The sequence below is a fragment of the Saccoglossus kowalevskii genome, chromosome 16 (genome assembly GCF_978046115.1).
Source record: "Saccoglossus kowalevskii chromosome 16, keSacKowa6.1, whole genome shotgun sequence".
NCBI lineage: Eukaryota > Metazoa > Hemichordata > Enteropneusta > Harrimaniidae > Saccoglossus > Saccoglossus kowalevskii.
Window position 1 is genome coordinate 23,707,451 of NC_140656.1, and position 17,013 is coordinate 23,724,463.

Below are 17,013 nucleotides of genomic sequence, written 5' to 3' on the forward strand. Positions count from 1 at the left end.
GATGGCGGACATCTTGCATCAGTTAGTGAAATCGGTTGTGACATACTTTCAAACATACCCGGCCACGTCCGTGCCTGGACAGACAAATTATTTCAAATCCTGTTATCATCCATTGTTTTACTTCTGAGAGCTGGATGTCAATAATTGGGGGGGGGGGAGGAAGACAGCGTTTCAGTATGCCATGGTTTGAGTGACTGACAATTAGACGACTCCGAGAAAACTTCATGTATGTTTTTGTTATGGGCATACACACAAACACGTCAAAAACAACAACATATATTACTAATTAATCAATGTCACTGCCACATCACTGATAAAATAAGCGATAAAACAGCAGAAAAAAAACAAAAACTCGACCTTCAGATCGCCACGCCAATTTTAATGTCGATATACACGAACTAAAGTTCAAAGAGAAAATCCATCAATATATAAAATAAAAACAAAAGGCCGCAATACGAAATGACGCAAGAGGGCGCCCTCTCACAAAATGTGAAGTTGTTGTGTGAAACCGCGTTTCTAAGTAGACCGAGAATCCATCGTTTGTTTATGTTGTTTCGTTGAAAGTCCGTATGTATGTCATAACACAACCACGAAACGTTATAAATGGCTGTGATTGAACGCCTAAGAGCTCTCATAATGTCAAAAAATTCAGATACTGAAAAAAGGTCCATTGATGCTGCAGTCGAATGCATGCGAAAGATATTGTAACGTCATTACTATTCATTAGTTTTTTTTTTTTTGAAATTGATCATTATCATTTTTTTTTATCTGAAAATATTTCTTTTCCCTGTTCTTGTAGAAAATACGCCAAGACTACAACGAAAATTATCTGCAGTTCACATACTTTCCTAGAATGATCGAAGGCACAGTGCGATCGTACTAGGCGGCGCCCGGTCAAGATATTGGAAAGTGATTACTTAATATTTTAAAAGTCAATACAATATATTTTAATCACCTTAAAGTTCCAATTTTTTTAAATATTTTTAAGGGAGTTCACTTTTTATTCTAGATGAGAAATGACTACACAATTTATGAAGTATTACTTTTACATGTGTCATATATACATAAGGCCGCAGTTTATAGTATTTGCACGAAATCTGGGTCTCAGAAGATCTTGCCGATGATAGCCGAAAATGGCCGAGCATTTTTTTATAGATTCTTTTGTGATCTTTAGATTTCAGTATCTGTATCCAGTCACTAAATCCCACGTAGGATTTTCTGATAAACATCATCGTACAATCGAAATTCTTGGTTTGTTTCCCGCACATCCCTTCAGAATGTATGTAACTTGACCTCTGACCCTTGAACGCACGGCATGTAACGACTGAATTCGTTTCTTGTTAAAGGGTGGTAGTCCTCGCGCCTCGTTCTGTTCAATATGGGACTCATAGCGACGTATACAACGCATGTAAAATACATTGTTTGTTTACACGAAATTCGAACATGCGCTACGAGACGACCGCCGACCTTTAACGTTTTTAACAACAATGAAAAGAGCACATTCATATCTTATTTGAAACGTCAACACTGTTATCAATTGTTGAATACTATTCCGTGTGCCTGTCCATATAAATTGTCACCATACCTTGACGTCATTATCGGTGATTATTTACTCGCATACCAATTCTAATCATTCTCTAAGGGAATTCCAGATGCATCTGGCATAACACTGTCACTGTAATGATAAATGACTCGCAAGTTGTTCCGACTGATGATCGGATGACCGCATCTCAAAGTTACACACAGTAGTCGGTAGTAACTTTAAACAATACAATAAAATATACTTTGCCACAATACACAAAACTTGAATATAACATTGCGACATCGTGTATTTCGAGGCAATTAAAGGAGATTTTCCCCCAAATTATCAGTGCATTCCAAGTGAGGTATGTAAATAAAAGATACATAATCGTATTTTTTGTATGATATAATGAAATATACTAAACAATATCCAAGGGTCGTTATTGTTGGTCGACTTCGAAAAAGCATTTGATTTATAGGAATATTTTTTTTTTGGTTCTGACTTACTAGTATGTGCTGATGATACATTCATCATAATAGTACTCGATGATTTTACAGATCTTCAAACAAATTAAGAAAAACACACACTACTTGGTCTTGGCCAAAACGAAACCGAACAAATCAACAAATAGCAACTTAATGTGGACTGACGGTATTTTAAAGTTTAGGTATAACAATAAACACAAGCTGAACAATAAGTAAACAGCTGCTGAACATTTGGAATCAAAGGAACCTGACAACTAACTTTTTATCAAAAGTCTAATATTGCCAAAATTTAATTATTAATTCTTAAGCCTGCCTTTACCTTGACAAAAATAATAAAAAAAATTGAACAAATATTATATAATTTCGTGTGGAATAGTAAAGGAGACAAGGTTAGTAGAAGAGTTATGAACTCTTGGAGAAGTGAAAATACCATACTTAATGAACATAATTAGATGTCCTGGATTAAAAGATCTCTCTCATCCCAAAATTCCAGTGCTTGGAAACAAATGTTTAACATAATGTTTTCTTTCTGTGAAGGAAACTCTGTTTGGAATTATAAGAGCAATGGGCTACGTACAAAATGCGATTAGGTTAGTAATGAATTTTGACGGGAAATAACAAACATACAGAGCACGGTGACAGATAATAATTGACAAATTAAAACAGCAAGGAACTATCTGGGTCAAACATTGTGGAACGATTAGGAAATTCAAAAAGGGAACAAAACTATATTTATTAAGCGGCACAGCGAAAGAATAAACTACGTTAATGATTTAGTTTAGCAAAACGGAACATTTATGTTGTATAATTTAATACACGATTTTATTCCACACAAATCAATTTTATTATTAATCCTAAACAAAATGTTGAACTAATTAATTAATTTAATTAATGGTCTCAATATATTGTTGTGTATTTTATTTGTACAATGTAGAGTGAATATCCCGTACAATTTTAACCTTTCTTATGTTTTGAACATGATGTATATATCCTCAGAGTAACTAAGGCAGGCAAGACCACAGTCACTTGTTACCTATAACAAGTCTTTTATTAACAGATCGGAGGCCCGTACCTCCTCCATGTCACATATAAATAGACTATGTGTCAAGGAGGAGGTACGGACCTCCGATTGTTAATAAAAGACTTGTTATAGGTAACAAGTGACTGTGGGCAAGACTGGTGTTATTTTATAAAGGTGGTTCACATATTTCAGGTAATTTAATTTATATTCATTTAATGTTATTCAATATATTTACATTTTTATGATTCATATTTCCCCCATGGTAGAACTATTTATTTACAATTGTATGTGTAGTACAAAGAGACACGCGAAAAGGGTTTTGTGTAATTCAACATTTTTATCTGGTCCCGAGAACGATCAGTGTGTCTGCACATCGCCCTCTGCCGACAAAATTTAAAATGTTTAAATTTGCCAATAGAGGGCGCTACACAGCTTAGAACGTCACTGTAGCATCTTTACTGAAGAAATACAGAATTAGGAATTAAGACGAGTCATTCACTTTTCTTTTTTTTTACCCAATTCGAAATATATTTAAGGAGGTTTAGGTTTATTTGAAGATTATATGTCATGTTCTCCATACTTTTTCTATTATGGGCTGATGCCATTAGTATTATTGACATTTGGGGTGAACAAGTCATATGCTAATATTTATATGAATATTGACACTTTGTTTAGACAGTTTTCAGAATAATAATTTTTGATTACATATATATTGAGAAGTTCTTTCCCATAATGCATTGCATATATGCACATTATCATGCCACGACTGAAAACTGTTTTATAATTACACCCAAATGATAAAACAACTGTCATGTTAAAGCCAAATTTTGAAAAATGATAAGACATCCATCACACAGAAACAGCAGCTAATCAGAACTTGTTGGTTGACATACCCTGTCAGGGAAAGACTCATTAAATACTACAGTCATGTTCAATATAGGACCTTTAGCGACATATACAATGCAAGTGAAATGTATTGTTTGTTTACATAAAATTTAAACATGCACTATGTGACAACTGCAAAACTTTAAATGTATAGGCAGTTGGCCAATTACATTAGTTTTTTTAACAGATTGAGTTAAATAATTTACATCATGATTGGTTTATTTTCAACACTGCGGAAATAAATATTTATAATGAAGAAGCACTTTAATTCAGGAAAGCAGTATGTGTGTATAATAGACGCCCCCACCCAAAAAGGTTTCTCACAATCAAACTGACTTATTCTGATTCTAAGTTAAATTAACTGTGTTCATCGTGCCATGCATGTGTGTCTCATAAGAATAATTATAGTGACTTTGAGTGTTGTGCAGATCAACAAGTAAAAAAAAAAGAATCAACCAAAACACTGGAGAATACAGGGACATGCAACAGTGGGCTTTTCTTTGATGTAATGTCTCCTTAGATTTGAATGCAATTTTGAACAGTCAAGGTGTAAGATTACATTTTAATAATTCATGACAAGTTGCATTACATAACGATTAATTATGTTTACAGACAAATTTTAAAACAAAAATATGCCTACACATAAAATTATTAACAGTACGGCACAAACTACATGTAGTAGAATTTGAACAAATTTGTTACAGTGTTTTTTAAAAAGGTGTGACAAAACAGCTTGGTGTTAACATTTGGTGGGACAAATACTTTGTGACTTGATGCAAGTAAATGAAAATACAATATTTTTATTCAACACCAGAGTACATAAACAGTATAAATAATACCGCCCTTTTATTAAAAAATGGGATAGGGCTGCTGTTGACTTGCATGCACCTAAATGCTTACATTATAGAACGTGACACATCAAGAGATGTCACATGGGAAATCATTCTATTACCTTTGTGGTGTTTGCTACAGTTGACTATCCCTGTATTCTCTAGTGTCTTTGTTTTAATTAGGCAATTCCTGATATGATTGGAATGCATCAACCAATATTCCAATGAGTCAAAGTCTGTGCACATCACATTCAGAACAAATCTTGGGTTAGTGCTTGTCGCTAGAAGAATGCATGGAATTGTGGGAAAATCAACACTTACAATCAGATGCATTGCACAGCAACCATCCCCCTTTAATAATAATAGAACTGTGAAAAGGTTCCTTCAGGGAAGCAAACTAAACCTAATTTTGGTATCAATACAACTACATTAAAAGGTGGTGATCATCGTACAGCACACATATTCTAATTTCATATTAACAAACAACCATCTATACAAGTCTCTCCAGTGATAAGCATATACTGGTAATACAGAATTCTCTCTATTTATTTACAATGACATCTGTATCTACATCAATTTACATACATTTTTGTTGAGAAAAAAAAAATACATTGGTAAAAACCAAGAACAGTCATAGACTTTTTTTTTATTTTCCTTTCTTTGTTCTGCTTGATGCTCTTTTTGCCTGACCTGACCCATCAACCGATGTTAATTTTGTCTGTATCGTTTCTTCACTTTTTTGTATTTGGTTGTCCACAGATATCCGAAGTTTTTCTACTTCCTCGGATAAATGTTGTTGAATAATTTTCCTTAGTTCTTTCATTTTCGGAGACTCTTCTGAAAGTATTAAAATATAAATTTTGAACGTTAGTTTTTTATACTAAAACTAACATTATCAGTGGGGAGTGGAATAAACGTCAGGGCTCCAAAAAAAGTATTTTACAGTAGAAATAAATACATGTCATTTTTCTCAATTTGTGTAGGACATCCATTGTTTTGAATTGGTTTATTTCAAAAACAAAGTACATTTTGTGAAAATGTTTAGTACCGGTACGGGTAGTTCAGGTGGGCTAGTATATTTTGAAAAAAAAATTGTATCCTTGTATCCCTAGGAAAAGATTTGGTAGTGTACACCTTGATCAATGTTAATTTCGAGACTTGAAACATTTTCAGGGATACACTTGACTTTGATTATAGCCATGTTAGAAGAATTAGAAGGAAGAAGAAGAAAGCACACTATACAAGGTTTTGATGTCACTTATATTGTGCCATAATATAATCTATATTATTATTACACACAGATATTTCCATTTAACTTTTGACTGTCAAGTTTTTTTTCTTACCTTTCTCTAATTCTGGTTCTGGTGTCTTTAATTCATCTTCATCTTTGGTTGTATCTCCATCTATCACATCTTCTGCCTCTGTTTCTTCTTTTGTCTCATCTTCAGCTGTCAAGAAATAAGAATAGTTAAACATCTACAATATTTGTGATCATCATTCATGTCCTATTGGCTAGCATTGTAATGCTACGAACCAATTGGAAGCAAGCCATGCAATAAATTTCCATATCGCGTCTGGCTCTGTTTGACAATATTTGTACAACTCTCCCGGTATATTCCCTTCATAATTTCAAAGTGGTGCACACTTGAGCGCTGAAATTGGTAGTTAAATTTATTTTAATTTGACAGTACAGAAATTATATTGTTGGGCTTCCCTTCATAAAATATCAATCACAAATACATGTAGCTTTCAAAAAGATACAGAAAGATATTGAAATCTAACGTTATTCAAGAGATTACAAATACTGGTTGGGGTTCTGATTCAAAAGAGTTGCTATATTAACGATTGAATGTTACAATGCTAAAGCGCTTTATTGATGTTGAGGTGTAAGCACAAATAATATCAAACTATAACTAACAGAAATAAGATTACTAAAGCAAAATAACTGAAACATCAGTAGCTCAATTGCATTTATTTTCAATGGAATCTATGATAAAATCTTTATGGACTGAATCAGAGTCCCTCCACAAGCAGCTCTTGGTCGTACTGGTAATCTAAGTTTACACCATATGACCTTGGCTGCAAGTACTGTATCCAGTCCATAAAGATTAAATGTTGTTTATGTTTCAGTAAAGAAATCAAAGTACTAGTAGTAACAACTCAAAATAAGTTATGTGCATTCACAACTATTCTATTGGTCAAATTTCCAATTTACATCAGTAACCCCCCACCCCCCACCCCACCCCAGGTAAGTCAAGGTGAGGTGATGATTACGATTCACACTCATGGTCCATATGCTGTAATCATCACATAAATTTGATTTAACTAGTACCCCGGTACATGCTATTTGATTGGTGTGAAGTCTTACCTTCTGAAGGTGGGGGAGTCTCTGGTACTCCCTCATAGGTTATAGCGAGGTCAAGCCGAACTAGAGGAGTGAAGACGTACTTGTACAGTTTGTGATGTTTGAAGTATGTATTGACGACGTACTCTGTGATTAGCTTTACTTGGTCAGGCATGAAGAGGTCAACACTCCAAGGTGGTCTCTGTTGAATGAAGAGAGCAACTACAGTTAATTTACTTTGATAACCCTTGTAATACATCAAAAGATTCAAAATAGTATTTGCCAAACTTCATTAAAAGATTAGCCTAACTATTAAAACTTGATTATTATTTGCTCGTTAGTTTTCACACCAACAATTTGATGCTATCTTTTGTACACTTTTATGCATTTTTCTAGAATTTTGGGGTAAATTTTGAACTAAACAGAAACAATTTCCAATTTCCTACAGGTCACAATCAAAGTTATTGAAAAAAATATGGAAAAAATTATGCAGATTTATTCTGTGAATGCTAGGTGACAGAAGTTGACATTGGCGTACACAAAGATTTAACTTTGCGAGATACAAATTTTCCTGAATTTGTAATGTTATGCGATCATTGTAATGTTGTTCATATTTTCATTTGTAATTTCATATCAAGAGATTGCATGTGCTGTTGCACGGTACGAGGTTTTACCCAGAATTCAACACGTTCTGTACCAACGCATATTGCTATGCGCAGAACTGAAAACCGTTTTTAGCGCTTGAGTTGTTTCCGGGTTAGCCTTCCATGTGCTTATCGTGCGATTTATTGTACCAATATCACATTTTCTGGACGTATTCCTACACAATCATGCTAAGAGTATCCAAAAGAGTCAAGCAGGCAAGTTTAGCCGCAAAATTACGTGGGAAATTGGGTTCAACTGCTCACTCGATCGCCGATGTTGTCCGTCGGCACACAAGGTCGTTCGCTTTCTGATCTTTCTTCCGAGACTTTGACTCGAATATTCGGGTTTTGTTGCTTTTTTAATGACAGTGATGACTATATAACACAGTTCGAGAAAGTTAAAACGATGTGCTCACTTCGAATGGTTTGTAGGCGATTTTATGCTATCGCGTCGAATGATTTGTTCGTTATGGGAATGACGGCAAGCTCTATTGCCAGCCGTGCTTTTCACAGATTTAAGCTGATGAAGGCGAGATCGCTCGTTGCTAATGAAATAGGGCAACTTTCCGATTTGATCATTCAAAAAGGGCCATCTCAAGTAAGACAAGTGGTGAGAAATTTGCTGGAAAATTTAAAGGGTCACGAATGGGATGATTCAAAGAAATATTTGGAAGTCTCTCTTGCAGTTCTATTTAGCACGAAAAGATCAGCAATTTCTAAGAAAGCCACTGGGAGTCGAGCCTACATCAGTAAAATCTGAAATCAGCACCAGGCAGTAGGTGAAAAGTTGTCTGGATTTGATGAGTGCCCTTTGGCAATTACGATTAAATAAAGATAAAACATTTGCCAAATCAGTATTATCTATCATTTTTCAAGGAAGCCATTACTTCAGATATTCTGCTTCCTTCTGTTAAATTGGCTTTATTAGCAGCACCATCTTCCCAGAAATTAGATCAGACTACAAATGACACTAAATTATGGAATGATTCTGAAGCAGAACACATATTTATCCATCTAGGGGGCGGTCTATCTGAATCTGACAATGATGGTTTAGAGAAATCTCTGAGAACACAAGAAAATGTTTCAAGAATTCTCAAATTAACCACTTTGTGAAATAATTTGTAATGGTGTCAGAAACTGCCTCTCAAGATAAAAAGGGCTGGTTTGTTCATGATATTGAAGGCCTGGTTTGGAGAAGTGTCCTCAACATATTGACTGAAAAGAAATTGGATTATGACCTTGATGATGAAAATGAGAGACAGAAGTTAGAAATAGTTGTAGGTGAGGGTGGCCACACTTTCCAAGATTTCAAGGGAGTGTCCCAAAATTTCAAAGTATTTGCCATCAGTGGTGCTATACGTCTGATAAAATATAATGGTAATGAAGTATGGAGAAATCCAAATCCAGTCTTCTGATGCAAGCCGCATTCCATTTGCCATTATAAATGCCCCAGAGAGTGATGCACTGATAGAAGTTGATATTCTTCCTGTTCTGGCATGCACTGAAAAATTTGCCCAACATGGTATAAAGGGGATGAAATACTGTAGAAAACTGGAACGAGATGAAAAGTATAAAAGTTTGGTCTTGCAGAGAAAGAATACCAGTTTTTTCTGCAATTTATGTTTGGCTACAGTTCATAAATGTCACAATCCAAATCATGAATGGGATATGTCTATCACTCTTGCGGATATGAATTCATGGGCAGAAGAAAAAAGTAATGGTCAGAGTAATCATCCTCTTATAAAGTATGACCCCATAAATGAATACACTATGGATCACCTTCATGCTAAATTGAGAAACGTGGGTAAACTAATTGACAAGCTCTTCAACGAGGCTCAAAAGATCGACCAACAACTGGAATTTATACAAAAGTTTGCAAAGTTATCTGAAGATCAAAAACATGATGTGAAGCAATATGAAACAAAACTGGTCGACCAATTTGATACCAAGGTTGAAATTAATGAAGCAAATCATTCAGCAAAGTTACTTCAAGTTACTAAAAAGGATGATCTTAACAAACTTGATAAGAAACTTGAAATTAAATACACTGAACACATTGAAGTGAATTTGTTGGATTCTGCTGAATCACATTTTGAAATTTTATTTGGCACACACAAGGAATACAAAACACTATGTGCATCACATCTCCATGTTGTATATAAAATCAAGCCAGGTATCACTCGTCACATGCAAACTGTCCATGGTAAGTTCAGCACAAAAGATCTGAAACAAAACACAAGATGCATTACTAATCTCAATATTTAATATCAAAAATCTGTCATAATAATAAATTATTATTTACACTTGGTAAAACTATTCCAAAGTCAGCCTAAATTGTCAAATTTGTAATGACACTGTTTCCTATGAAGAGTTTGACTGTAAAAAATGGGGCATGTGGAGGGGGGCCTGGCACATTTTCTTTGAAAATCATTTGTTATTAAACTAATCTCAATATTTAATATAAAAAATCTGTCATAATAATAAATTATTATTTACACTTGGTAAAACTATTCTAAAGTCAGCCTAAATTGTCAAATTTGTAATGACACTATTTTCTAGGTATTAATTCTTCAACTTCAAACACATCAATGTGTGTCACGTTTACTGGAGAAATGGGGCAAGTGGAGGGGGCGTGGCACATTTTTTTTGAAAATCATTTGTTATTAACTATATTTAGTATATTCTCACTTTAATATTACATAATTTATTATGAATAATATGTCAGAAAATAATATTGAGAGAAACGAATGAAATGCATTGGTATCAAAAACAGATACATGGAAAATGTTCATTTTATCCCTATACCCATAGTATCTCAATAGTGTATATATTATCTCAATAGTGAATACATGGTATGCAAATTAATGACAAAATACATTATGACACTTTATTCACTACTCCTATCACAGGGAGCCCAGGAACTATAATCAACTGTAATACGGAGTCTCTATGAGCGGGGGGGGGGGGGGGGGTATCGGCTGGTATCTAGTGTAAGAAATAGAAGAAATATTTAATGTAATGTAATGTAATGTAATGTAATTTAATGTAAGAAATATTTCTTACACTAGATACCAGCCGATACCCCCCCCCCCACCCCCCCACCCCCACCCCGCTCATAGAGACTCCGTATTACAGTTGATTATAGTTCCTGGGCTCCCTGTGCTCCTATGAGGTACATAACGTGTATATGGTCGATCTACATATCGTTGTAAAGCTCTCGAAATCCCCAACAAAATTACGTTTTTCATTTTCACGACCAGCATTATTGCAACAAAAAAGGCGCCAACAATTGAAGAAATCGAACGTTATTTTCTAAAAATTGCTTTTTTTGTGTGTAAAACGTAAAAAAAAAAGGACTTACCGAACGTAACTTTGTGAGCCGCCATGTTGACAATCCATAGGAGGCACTCTCGCGGTAATTCTAACATAACAGTGAGAGGAGTAGGCCAAAAACCACCAAAAATGCAGTAATTTCGCATAATCAATTATAGTCTATAACTATTTATTGAAATGGTTAAAACGATCCGGGTAAAAAACTTTAAATACATCAAAAAAATGAGAATTCCAGTATCAAGTTGGGAATGAGGCTGGTGGGTCAATTGAGGTCATAGAATGGTAATAGCGTGTATGCTAGTTTTTCTTTCAATTTGAAATTGCGCCCTCGTGCGGAGATAAAGTGTATATTGGATGGTACAAAACGCATTGAACTCTGGGATATCACATTTGCCGTGTGTTGTAGCTTAATCAGTTGTACCTGTTTACAATGTTATTTATTATTTGCGAATGTAATTTGCAAATTCTCGAACCCACCCTCCCCTGTGAGGTTGGTCAATGTCAGAGTGAATTTAATATGTTTTGCTGCATTCAGTTTCAAGCAAGTATTCATTATGTCATAAATTGTTCAGTTTGAATGTTGTATTTTAGTTTCTCGTTTGTACGTCTTTCTTTTTACTAGGTGAACCAACATTCATACAAGCGACTGCTATCATTTGCCATGTTTTAAGAATCAATTAAGAATCAAAGGCAATACCCAATATGTATGCTTTGATGCCTTTCAATATTTTATCAAATTTGGACTTGAAATTGGGTGAACAGCTCCAAAGTTCAAGACCTAGAAAATGACATTTAGGATATACACCTACCTTGACTGCATGACATAAAACTAGCTCCTTAAAATAACCATAACACAATTCTACATTACCAAAAGGAGATTCTAAGAATGAAGAGAGAAACACGTTGAAATTTATCACAGCAACAGAATGTGTGGATGAATTCTTAAAATGATCTTTATCTATTTTCAGATGAACCAAATTATTTCACAATAGGATTAACATTAACAGTATAAACTAGGATTTCCTCAATCTACCCGGTAATGTAAATATATACTCTGGTCACTTTTAATAATGATCACCAATAGACGTATAATGGAGGGCCGAAAATAAAAAGCCTGCATCAGAAATTCATCAGATTGGAATTTTCTATTCTGAAATACTCGTAGATTACAGCAGTTCATTTTGGGTCATGTTTGATATGTACCATATACTTTGCTTGTGTAAATAAAAATACAAAAAAAATGTTGCGTAATGGTTGGGTGCTTTAACTGTGCTTGATTTCCACTTCAGTTGCAAGTTAACGTGTATATAAAATTTATTTCCATATGGCAATATCCTGAATGTTAGGTACCAAAAACAAAAATAAGTAATAATAAGGGCTTAACGCTATGGAGGAAATCCCAAATTCAATATTGCCATGGAGAAACAAGTTTGGGTAGTGGCAAGACGGTTATCGTGATCGTGAGTTTGAATTCTGTATTTCATGTTGTAATATTTGTTTGTTTGTTTGTTTGCATGTACAATTTATTTCTTTGCAATGTAATATTTAACTTACCAATCATCATTTCATGAGTCTTTCTGACAATCGAGAAAAAAGCAGCAGTTTGTTCCTTACTAAAACCGTTCTCCCTGGCGTACTGGATAGTAAAGAAATACAGATCAACCAAGATGGCTGACCGAGGATTCTGGGAGTAATCGTCTAGCCCAAATATCTCACAGAGAATGCTAAAAGAAATGTAGATTATGGCGTAAGTTACAAATGTGACAAAAATATGTACTCTCTATAACCGTACACAATAAGTTACCAATATTATGCTTTCCCATTTTATTTAAGGGTGGTAGTCGTGCAGCACATGTTAAAATTTAGCATAAACAAGCAATGTACACACATTACATATGAGGCTATAAGACTGATATTGAACAGAATGTGGAGCGACGACCACCGCAACATTCATAAAAAAAAGGTGTTTTTTTTTCAAATCAAATCAAAACGAGGAGCTGTGGTTGTAAGTATGTCCCCTGTTACCATTTCAATACATGTAAAGAGTACATACCCAATAACTTTGACTAGACGATGGGGTCAAATATGCAATCATTTGAATTGGTCAAAATGGTCTTTAAATCATTGTTTATAAAAAGTGTATAGTAAATATTGATCAAAAGGTCACTATTAATACAAATCTTGTCTAACTGGATAATTCATATTTGTTACGATAGATGAAAGGCAAATCTACATTTGACCCTAGATCATAGTAATTTGATTGTTTTATATGATAATTAAAAACAAATTTGTAAAAATCTCTGGTGTTAACCTGGAATTTCCATGGCTGGTCTATTCTGCCACACACAGCAAGCAAGCACTACGTTTTCACATAGGTTTTAAGCTAATAAATAGCGTAATTGTAAGTTGCTAACCAATAAGCTTTCGGTTTGACTTGTTCTATGCAACCCTGACGCATACAACTATTAGATCAACTATCTATTTTTGGAAGTGTTCCATAGCTAGATTTTATAATGTTGCAGATATCATGTAAAATTAGAAGAAATGAATGAGTCAAAAAATAGACTGTCCAACTGAGATTTAAAAAAAAAAAATATCACATAAAAAATGAAAATTGCCAACGCAGGGCCAGTCTAAATAGTTTAGTTAATTGAAACAGTGTTTTACCATGCAATGTGCACTGAGGGAGTTTTAACTGTGAAAATCTCATGAATTAAAAAATCTCATGAATTACTATCAACCAAAATATTTAAACTAAAATAATTCCTTTCCTGTGCACAAAATTAGAAATTTGTATGATGTTTATTTGAAATAATTGACAGTAAATTAAACCACACACATTTTTCACTTAATCTGAAAAAAATAATGTATCTAGTAACTCCATATTAGAGAAAATCATATTTCTAATATGTTTACTGGTCCTCACCCTTTAATATCCTCATTGGAATCTGTCTTTGATATTACGTCCATCTGATGTACTGTTAAATCATCCCTGCGGGAAAAATAATAGTATTTAATTATTTTGTTTTCAATCATATCATTTCATACTTTATTACCGGTAGTATTGACATTTGAATATCAGATGACAAGTTATGTTTTGTAGTTTAAATTTTTGTATGTCGATTTTCACTATTGATACTATCTGTATTTAAAGTATCATTAGGAAGGCTGACAGTGAAATTGATTGATAAACAAAAATACAGCTTACTTTGGGCATGGAGCTAAAAAGATTTGTTTTGCACACACGAAATTGTGCTCAAACCACACACAGTAACGTTACGATAGAGCACACCTGCACATTCTATCTATTCTCAGTCAATTCAGCATGCATTCACAGTTACACAGCAATCTGGCGAAGTTTATTTATTGTACTATATCTGAAATTGATGATGTACCGGGCACTACTGTCAACTGAGTCGGAAGAGCGAGGAGTACTAGTATCTACTAGTAGCTTGGCCGGCTACGTGGTCAACATCAGACGGATACAATAAAATAAGATGGATATTGAATTTTATAAATCAGTAGAGCATACTCACCAAATGCACACCTTTGCTCTGTGTTGTCGGGGCTGTAAAAACAGACGAATAAGAAGATTAAAACGAACTATTTGTGATAACTCCGTCGAATTTCAAAAGGTAAACATTGAATTGATGATCGAGTTTTTCACTGTATTTACATTCATATCAAAGCAATAATTACAAAAAATCATTGTCACCAAGTTCAAGAACTAACCTGGGGTATTTTGTGGGCTTCGCCTGGCATTTTAAAGATTAAATTCGGTATACAATTCGATGAAATACAGTCGAGACTTTATCACAGTGGCTTCCAAGATGGCGCGGTCGCATAGAAACAGAATGTTCGCTTTATTTACATAAAGTCACCTGACATGGTGAGGTCAAAGGTCATACATAACTGATTTCTCGCAAAACGTAGTGCTTGGCAGCTTTCGTTGTTGACACTATTATTTGCGGTTACCTGCAGGTGTACGTACATACACGTTCGCCCTTAGACGTAGTTTTCAGTCGTTATTGGACGCGATTATTATTTGTCACTGTAATGAAACACATATGTTCATTTAGTTTTTGTTTTTGTTTTTGTTCGACCCTTTATGATCTTGGCGTATATATATACATATATCCACACCTTGTGTTCTGGTTCTAATTTAGTACGAAATAATACCTTCTGTCGTTTATTTTTGGTGTGTTCGATCTTTCCAGTTTGATAATCCATATTTGTTCGTGGTGTTCTTCTTTCTGATGTTCATCTTCTATCGGTGTGTGAGCTATTGGTTTAGACGGAAACATCACTTCTCTGCTTTCTTTCAATTTTATTATTTTATTTTATTTGTGTTATGTTATTTCTGTCTTCCTTCTCGTACCATGTCATCATGTATTATTAGAAATAGTGTATCTTCTATGTTGAGGCTTAGCACTCCTTGATTCGAAGGTAGAATAATGTGTGTTGACTATCTTCATTGCTGATGTGATTATGTGTTGGTTTCTTCTTTTTAATGGTCTTTGGTAGAACTGTATTCATCATACTGTATATTGGTTTGACGTATATTATTTGATACCCTTGTAACTTTAGTTATGTATCCGGCGCCCCATATCATGCAGTAGTATTATATTTTGTTGTGTTTGTACTCGTATACTCGTTCTTCTTCTTGCATATGTTTTATATTATTGCCAATAGATTTCAAGCATCGCATGCGAACCGCCGATTCCTTTGGTTCTATTGTTAGCTGTATTGAATCCCATTCATCTTGTTTGAACTCATGCAGGTCAGTTGTTGGTCTTGAGCGCATATTTTCTATGTAGAAATTGGAGTATTCGATATCACAATTTTGTCTCCACGTGTAGCCGTAAGCATGCTGTCAACAAGATAAGTGTACCACGTGAATTGCGCTTATTATACGCTTTTTGTCATGTGATCACTTTGCAATTTTCCTTTTACTGATATTATAACGTTAATGTTAGCGATAATTGTAATGATAATATATCTGTAATGAACTAATGTTTATTTCTTTTGGTCGAACCTGGTATCTCTGTGTGATTGTTATCTGCCAAGCGAGTCAAAGTTCCCTGAACACAACGCTCTATTCGCAACACCTCAAGGAACTATTATCTCAATCTGTACATTTGGAATCATCAAAATTGCAGGCAAAAATATTTTTATGAAGAGTTTATGCGGGCAGGTATACAGTTTGTGAGTCATCTTTTTTTTAACGCTAACGGAAATATTTTAGAATAGAGAGAATTCGTCAGTAGAAATGCGACATGCATTGTCTTCCTTGAATGGTATGGCATATTATTAACATGACAAAGTTTGATATTGAAGAACATGAACAATATATTAGTTTTCGATTTAAAGGGCGGTAGTCGCACCGCGCATGTGCAACATTTGTGTTGATAAACATTGATTTTCCAACAATCCAATGCGCTCTTCATGGAAATCACAAGTATGAGGTTTGACCTGTGCGCGACTTGTACTAATTACCGCCGGTGACTCTTTCGATAACTTCCGATCACCTAAAAATACCTAATTAAAGCTTTCTAACGTGTCAGTTTGTACTCGTTGATCTGTTCAACAGCCAAAGTCGCCATCTTTGTTTATATGTGACATATAAATATCGTGCATGCGTGGCGAGACGACTACTGCCCTTTAATAATTCTTATCTTCATTTAAATCATTGTACAGCCAAATTGGTGACACTTGGTATCATTAATAAATTCTTTGCTCCCGTCGCTCAGAAATTAAATTCACAGAATTCTTGGAAAACCAAATCCAAATGAAATGTGGAAGGTTATGAACTGCCTTTGATTTAACCGTCGGCACTAAAATACGGGAGTTTCAATGGAAATTGAACCATGACAAAGCAGCACAAAATTATGCATTACAATGTCAGACAGACTTCAATAAAAAAAAATTAAATGCGTTTATTATACTAAA

At 34.4% G+C, this 17,013-nt stretch overlaps 1 protein-coding gene and 1 long non-coding RNA gene across 2 annotated transcripts; both read right to left on the reverse strand.

Annotated features, from left to right (window-relative positions):
• Window positions 1-5,262: 5,262 nt before the first annotated feature.
• Window positions 5,263-14,903, reverse strand: LOC100376096 (cilia- and flagella-associated protein 119-like). The gene is made up of 8 exons (XM_002731295.3): window positions 14,797-14,903; window positions 14,601-14,632; window positions 13,991-14,056; window positions 12,619-12,788; window positions 11,874-11,944; window positions 7,112-7,289; window positions 6,087-6,191; window positions 5,263-5,580 (listed from the first exon to the last, which is right to left on the reverse strand). Exons 1-8 carry the CDS (start codon window positions 14,824-14,826, stop codon window positions 5,390-5,392), a joined length of 843 nt encoding a protein of 280 aa, XP_002731341.1. The 5' UTR covers window positions 14,827-14,903; the 3' UTR covers window positions 5,263-5,389.
• LOC146733774 (uncharacterized) lies at window positions 9,794-11,456 on the reverse strand. The gene is made up of 2 exons (XR_014926714.1): window positions 11,093-11,456; window positions 9,794-9,954 (listed from the first exon to the last, which is right to left on the reverse strand). It is a non-coding gene; the product is annotated as an uncharacterized LOC146733774 (long non-coding RNA).
• Window positions 14,904-17,013: the final 2,110 nt, after the last annotated feature.

Coding starts and splice junctions, on each gene's coding strand:
- LOC100376096 (XM_002731295.3), bottom strand. CDS start 14,826: ATGCCAGGCGAAGCCCACAAAATACCCCAG. Junction 11,945..12,618: donor GACTCATGAAATGATGATTG/GTAAGTTAAATA, acceptor CTTCATTCTTAG/AATCTCCTTTTGGTAATGTA. Junction 6,192..7,111: donor GACTCCCCCACCTTCAGAAG/GTAAGACTTCAC, acceptor ATTTCTTGACAG/CTGAAGATGAGACAAAAGAA.